This window comes from Cavia porcellus, unplaced genomic scaffold (genome assembly GCF_034190915.1).
Source record: "Cavia porcellus strain 051 isolate PalLab524CR breed Dunkin Hartley unplaced genomic scaffold, mCavPor4.1 scaffold_2, whole genome shotgun sequence".
In the NCBI taxonomy this organism is placed as follows: Eukaryota; Metazoa; Chordata; class Mammalia; order Rodentia; family Caviidae; genus Cavia; species Cavia porcellus.
In genome coordinates this window covers 118,057,459-118,064,309 of record NW_026947485.1, presented here as the reverse complement: position 1 = coordinate 118,064,309, position 6,851 = coordinate 118,057,459, and the positions used below count along the sequence as shown (strand labels likewise).

At 52.4% G+C, this 6,851-nt stretch overlaps 1 protein-coding gene across 1 annotated transcript; it reads left to right on the top strand.

Annotated features, from left to right (window-relative positions):
• The first annotated feature begins 415 nt into the window (after positions 1-415).
• On the top strand, positions 416-5,491 carry Cfap144 (cilia and flagella associated protein 144). The gene is made up of 4 exons (XM_003479480.5): positions 416-596; positions 2,342-2,401; positions 3,923-4,026; positions 4,638-5,491. Exons 1-4 carry the CDS (start codon positions 464-466, stop codon positions 4,746-4,748), a joined length of 408 nt encoding a protein of 135 aa, XP_003479528.1. The 5' UTR covers positions 416-463; the 3' UTR covers positions 4,749-5,491.
• Positions 5,492-6,851: the final 1,360 nt, after the last annotated feature.

The window sequence follows — 6,851 nt, the reverse complement described above, 5'->3', positions numbered from 1 at the left end:
GGAAACCCCACACTGACACAGTGCGCATCCCGTCCTCCAGGTAGAGGTCCAGACCCCAGCCCCAGGCCAGCAGAGCCAGCGGAACAACACAAGCACAGAGCTGTTCCTTTTCCTCGGTTGCTGTCACCTCACCCTCCGTCCTCCCAATCAGCCAGTTGCTTACCGAGGGGGAGGGGTTTCCCAGCCCCACCGCTGGCTCACGGGAAGGCGTGGCTTATCCTGAGCCTGCTTTACAGTGGGAGAAGCTTCTGACTCCTCCCCAAATCTTTTCCCCAAATTCGAGCTGGGGAAAAACGCGACTCCAGCACCTGGCGAGGATCCGCGCAGGGAAAGAGGCGACCTGGTGGAATCTAGCCAGCGCCTTGGCCGTTGCCTGGACACACAGAGGGACGCGGTTGCCTGGAAACAGCGGGACGTGGTTGCCAGGGACGCCGCCGAAGGCTGGGAGCGAGCTGCGCGGACCATGGCAGCGCGCCAGAGGGACAAAGTGGCCCAGGATGAGGTGCATCAGAACCAGATCTTGCGGGAACTGTACCTCAAGGAGCTCCGGACGCAGAAGTTGTGCACGCAGTACCACGTGAACCCCCTGCGCAAGGGTGAGGGCTGGGTGGGGGGGGGGCGAACTGGGGAGCGGGCGGAGGGGACAGTGCTGTCGCCCTCTCTGCACCCAGATCACCCAGGTGGACTCCGGATGGTAATGTTTCCCACTGCCGGCCAGGACTGGGCATGCAGACAGAAAGCAAACAGGTTTTTGTAGTTGGATTTGAAATAATTGTATTTTGCAGACTATTTTGATAGTATTTTGGGATCTTTTTAATATGATGAAGAATTTTTTTTGTAAAGTTTTTCAGGCTTCTCATATTATCTAAAGGCTTTCAGTTCCTTTCCCTCCCTCCTTCTCTCTGGCTTCTGATGTCTTTGGTGCCCCCTGTGCTCTGACCCCGGGGAGTGACTGCCCCCCACCCCGACTGCCCGCCCTTGCATTTTCCGGTGGTGTTTTCTGATCCTGTAAGCTCAGCACCCCCTTCGGCCCCGGCCTCCTCTGGAGCCCCAGCCCGATGCCACCGCGCCCACACTGCCTTCTGGGGAGGCCTGGAAGGGCCTCCTGCCTCAGCAATCAAGCTGGAGGCATTGGCGCCTTTCCCGCACTTGCATACACTACAACCCACCACTCTGCAGCCCCAGTCCTGCTGCCCCTCAGCGGCTCTCTTGCTTCAGCCTGGTCCAGCCTCAGCGCAGGTCACCTAACCCTAACCCTCCAGCCACCCAAGGCCCTCTCCCCCCTCACTCCTGAGTCTGCAGTGTCTGATGGTCTCATGTCTCCCACCTCCTCTCCTTTCTCACTCACCGGCTCACTGGACCTGTGGCTGTCCAAGCCCCGCAGTGCCCCACAACTGTGTATTAAGTATACCTCAGTCTGCCTGTGAGGCCCCCTGGATCTGGCCCCACTGCCCACCTAGCCCCACCCCATCCCACCTGCCCACTCACCCAGCTCCTTCTGTCCACCTATGCCCTTCTCCTTTCTAGTCCACCCTTTCTCAGTGAGTGGATTCCGTGGACACACCCTGCTTCTGCCCACAGCTTCGCCAACATAGCCATGGTTTTGGGACTTTCTCCCCAGCTTCCATACCTCTGACACTGCTGTCCATGGTGGTGACAGTCTGGAGAAAACGTGACTTCTATTGCTCAGAACTAACACAGTCTCTGTTTTAGATGTGGTGCAGGTAGTAAGCACCTTCTCTTGGGACAAAATACCTGACTCCACCACTGTAAGGAGCACGGGGTTCTAGGGCTCACAGCTTCCATGGGTTCAGTCTATGGTTGGCTGGTTCCAAGGTAGCAATAGCAGTGGAGGGCTCTGGAGGAGGAAAGGAGGTCATGTCTATATCAGGGTGGCTGGGAAGCAGCGAGAGAGAGAGGAAGAGCTGGGGACAAGAATCAATCTCTCCAGACTGCTTCTCCAGTGACCCACCTCCAACCAGGCTGCGCCTCCACCCAGGCCTTGCCTTCTAACAGCAAATTGGCCATAAAGTCATCAGTGGAGGAATCCCAGGATGAGTACAGCATCCCGTGATCCAATCAGCTCCCAAAGTTCCACCTCTGAACAGAGACTGCTAGGTCTAAAGCTTCACATTGTTCAAGTCACTACTTGTGGCCACTGGCCACTTGATAGTACTAGGCCAGGAAAGCCTCAGTCAAACATGTTCCCCAGAGCCCAGCACAGTACCTGACATGTGACCAGTCCTGGGGAACAGGAAGTGCTAAGGGGGTGCCTGGCCTCAGGTGGCCGAGAGAAAGACGAGCTCCTGTTCTAACAAGACCTGTCACTGTTTCTGTCTAGTTCACCCCATTGCCAGGAAGCCCATGTCATGGCATGATAACCTGGAGGAGCCTGCAGATGGTAAGTCCTGGCTTTGAGGATACGATGGATCAAAGGGCAGAGAGGTTGGCGGATGAGTGGGACCTCCCAGCAGTGTCACCTTGGGCCAAGCATCAGGGTCCTCTGTGGAGACCGGAAACGGGACTGCAAGTAGCCACGCTCACCAGAGCCTGGGGTATTCAACCACACTGCGTGTTCACCAACTGTCATGCCAGCAGATAGGTTCTGACTGACCCAAGTGTTTTGGTTACTTTTCTCTCGTTACTGAGACAAAACACCTGAAACCCAGAATTCGGGAAGGAAGGGTTTATTTGGCTTATAGCTTTTGGAAGTTTCAGTCCATAATCAGCTGGCTCCAAAGCAGGGTGGCATGGCACAGGGGCAACACTTCAAGGCAGCAGCTAGGAAAAGCAGCCAGAGCAAAACCGGGGAGAATAAGCCTCTTCTCCTCCCTTATATTGTACAGAGGCCACCCCATCTCCAGGGCAGGTGCAGCACTCACACCTCCTCTGTGCCCTCCTCTTGCACAGGCTAAAGATATTTACAAAGGAGGATCCTGGCTCCCTGCTGAGTCTCTCAGTTAAACTTCTAAGCTGCTCAAGTTGACACAGTGTATCAACCATAACACCAAGCATCCCATTCACTCCCTCAGTCATCAGAGGTTGGGGTATCAGAAGCACAAGGCCTGGAGTCAAACTGGTGGATTCAAATCCTCATTTGGTCCCTCATCAGCTGTGTGACTTTCAGCGAATCTTTCACCTCCCGCCCCCCTTGAGGGTTGCTGTGAGGACTGAGGAAGCGCTGCAGGTGTTAGAGCAGCACGTGGTACATGGTCTGGGCAAGTGCTTACCGCTTCCATTTTTACCACGAGGTGTCCCTGTGCTGGGCTGGGTGGGGCTCATCTGGGATGGAGAGGGACCGAGAAGCAGACCTGTGAATGCCTGGACAAGTGTGTGGGTGTGGGCGCAGGAGCAGGTGCCTCCTCCTGTCAGGCTGCCGGATGTGCTGCTCTAAGAGGAGACCCAAGGGGACGAGCCGTGTAGGGACACCCTGAGCTATGGGCAAGGTTCACAGAAGAGTAACACCGACATGGTCTGCTGGCTGTGGGTGCTGTGGTCTCTGATCTCACTGCCTCGGGGGCTTTTCCTCAGCTCTTCTGTGGCCCACACCTGCGTGCCACCTGCAGGCCTTGGCTTCCCTGCCTGTCTGGAGTTGCTGATCTGCCCCCCAATCCTGGGAACACCCATCATGTCTGCCCTCTTGGGACTGTTTGTTTCCTGTACAGTGTGTGTGTGTGCGTGTGCATGTGTGCTCCCAGTCTAGATCTTAAGCTTCCAGAAGAGCAGGGCTGGGTCTGTGTTGCTCAGCCAGCCCCAAAACAATGCCAGGGAGACACTGTTTGTACGCAACACCTTTGCTGAGAGGGGTGTAGAGCACTGAGCACACTGTCTCCTGGCCTGGGCTCTGTGTCTATGGCACCCTGGGCTGCAGTGAAAGATGTCATCTGCATGCTTACTGGTCCTGACGCATTTCCTCCCCCAGTAAGGTTTCTGAATCTCATCTACCACGCTGCTCAGGGGCCAAGGAAGAAATATCCAGAGACCCAGACGGAAAGCCAGGAGATTGGCTGGGACTCAGAGCCCTTGGTAAGTGTGGCTTGTTCCCTTGGTAACCAGGAAGAGATGCTAGGCCATGGGGGCTGGAGAGGACCAGGTGGGAAGCCAAGACTCACTTGGTTTGAATTCTGGCTTCTACCATCTAGCTGTGTGGCCCTGGGCAAGTGAGTCACTTTCTGACTCTTTCCTTTGATGAGATGGAGGTATTAGGGCCTACATGGTAGGATCTTTAGGAGGAATGAGGTAATACTGCACAGCACCTAGCTCAGTACCCAGCACATGGTTGCTGTGCCATAAATGTGGCATGCACCATTGTGAGGTCATTGGAGAAGTCAAGAGAAAGGGACAGAGCCCAGCCGGGAACCTATCTGGTGCTGCTCCCAGCTCCTCGGCTCCATCCTAGGAAAGGTCATCCACTGAGCATGGTTCGGGTGTTCTTCCTGCCCAAGGAGTCTGCACTCCAGTTCTCCTGCCCCGCTCCAGGGACCTGGCTTGTCACCCTGCTTGGAAAGCGTTCCATCCATCCTCAATGGAGTTTGGTCCTTAGGAGAATCTGTGGGAAGGAGACTGTGATGGAAGCAAGGCGTGCAGGGTCCAACTGACTCAAACCCATCTCCTCTTCACCCTGCACTCTCCTCTAGGTCAACCCAGACCGCCAGGACCGCAGGCTAAACCACTTCAGGGTGTACAATGACATCACTCTGTACAAGGCTAAGCTGTGGAGCTTGGGAGAAGAGGATCACAAAAAGTAGTGTCCCTCGGGTTCAAGCCATGGGGTTGTCTTCACCCTGAACACTCCATGGTGCACTGTCCAGGGAATGCTTCTTTTGTTCAACAACTAAAGTATAATAAATATTATTTTAGCAATAATAACTTTATTTACAATTCTAGAAGCAGGCAGCTCTCGGGACTGAAGATAGGTCAGGAGACTTCACTGCTTCTCATGGGAATCATATTGTAGGCAGGACAAAGGAAGTGTCCCACAGAAACAGGAAGTGAGGTGCAGAAACAGGAAGTGAGGTGCAGACATACTCAGCCTGATTGGCTTATGTCAGTCTTCTTTGAATAACTGGCTCCTTGTGATTGGCTAGCTAGCCCTCAGCTACTGTTACAAACCAAGGTTAGAGGATGGGTTTAGAACCCTTTCCACTAGCCAGCCTGGCAAGTGTGAGATCGTGAGTTTGACTGTTTCCCAGTACCAAAAATCCCCAACCAACCAAACAAGAAAGAACCCTAAACTTAAAAATGGATAGGACACATTTAGGCACTTGAAAGCCCAATGCCAGTTTTTCCAATCCTGAGTCCCTTTGTAGTCTGGGCTTTGTGATGGCTTCTATGGTGACAGTCAGATTTCCATTTAGTGTTAAAAAAACAAAACAAACAAACAAACAAACAAACACCCCAAAAGCCCTCAGCGAATGTGCTCAGCAGATCTGTGCTATGTTTTAATAGAATTCACTAAAATAAACTAATCTCCTGCCTCGATACCCAATAACTTGTTGTTCAAGGTCTTGAATGAATGGTGAATACTAAGCTTTTTGTTTTTACATTCATCTGGTGCCCCAAGTTGGGGGTGTTTTATGGTGCTAAGGCCATGTGCTTGGAGGGGTTTGCATTTTGGCACTGCATTGCTGGGCTGTGTTCCCGTGCTCTGTGCTGAGCTCTTTCTGTCTTGCTCAGAGTTAATCCAATGTCAAGCATGATAGTGGCTTCCTGGGACAGATAGGCTCTGAGTGTAGCTATTGTCCCTTGGGGTGGGGGCTCCTTCTGCCCCCTTGGCTTTCCTGTGTGGGTTCTCTACACTGAGCTTCTTTGGATTCTTCAGTAGTTTAGGTATCAAGCCCTACAGCCATGGACATTTTCAGTGGTGTCATTTTTTCTTTGCTGAAGAGCATGGTAGCTTTTTTTTTAAACTGTACCACACTGATGGTGAAGACCAGTGTACACGTGGTTGTGGCTTTTCTCTTGGCTATTAATATTGCGGTGCTTTTTATATACTGAAGTGCTTCAGCAGGACCAAGAACATTAGAGAATGAAGATCCTAGGTGAAAGTGGGCACTAAATGTGCTGGTGTTCTAACTCACAGAGCTAATGCAAACCACTGCGAACCAGTGGTGCCATGCTCATCAGTTATGAAGAACATATGTTCTCCTAGAAGTGGCCAGCATGAACTTATACTCCTTAGTACTTTAATCTTTAGTCTTTATAATCTAAGCCTCCTCCACCCTGGATAAAGTGTCTGAGACTTCTGAATTTACTTCCTTGCGGTCTGCCTGGGGTCCGTCTCCACAGGAAGACTAGGAATGATTTCCCGGTGAGTATTTGCAGAGTCTAGCGGACAGCTGAAGGTGGCGCTATAGGACTTGCTTGTCTTCATCCTTATGCCTGTGGCTCCTGTGACTGGTTTTGAACAGCACAGCGTCTGGTTTGTTCTTGTGTGCATCATTAGCAGGTAAAGCAAACACATCCTCTCTCTCTCTCTCTCTCTCTCTCTCTCTCTCTCTCTCTCTCATACACACACACACACACGACAGTGGAACGATATCACAGGTGCCTATGAGCAGTTGAAAGTGACCTCCCTGTCCCTATCCCTTTGCCATCGGGCATGTTCCGTTCTCACGGGTATGTGTCGGCATCAGCAGCTCTAACAGGGCATGAGGATGTGTCAGCTTAGGGGTCAGGGGAGTGAGGCTCAGGGGCGATGACATTAAGGGTAGACTAGATCTCAGGTGACTCATGTCAAACCCAAGAACGGCTGCTACAGCAGCAAATGTATGAGCACATTTTGGAGACTTTGGCACATTCAGTGAATCTTTTGTGAGTCTAGCTCTGCTTCTCCAAAATAGCAGCTTTGG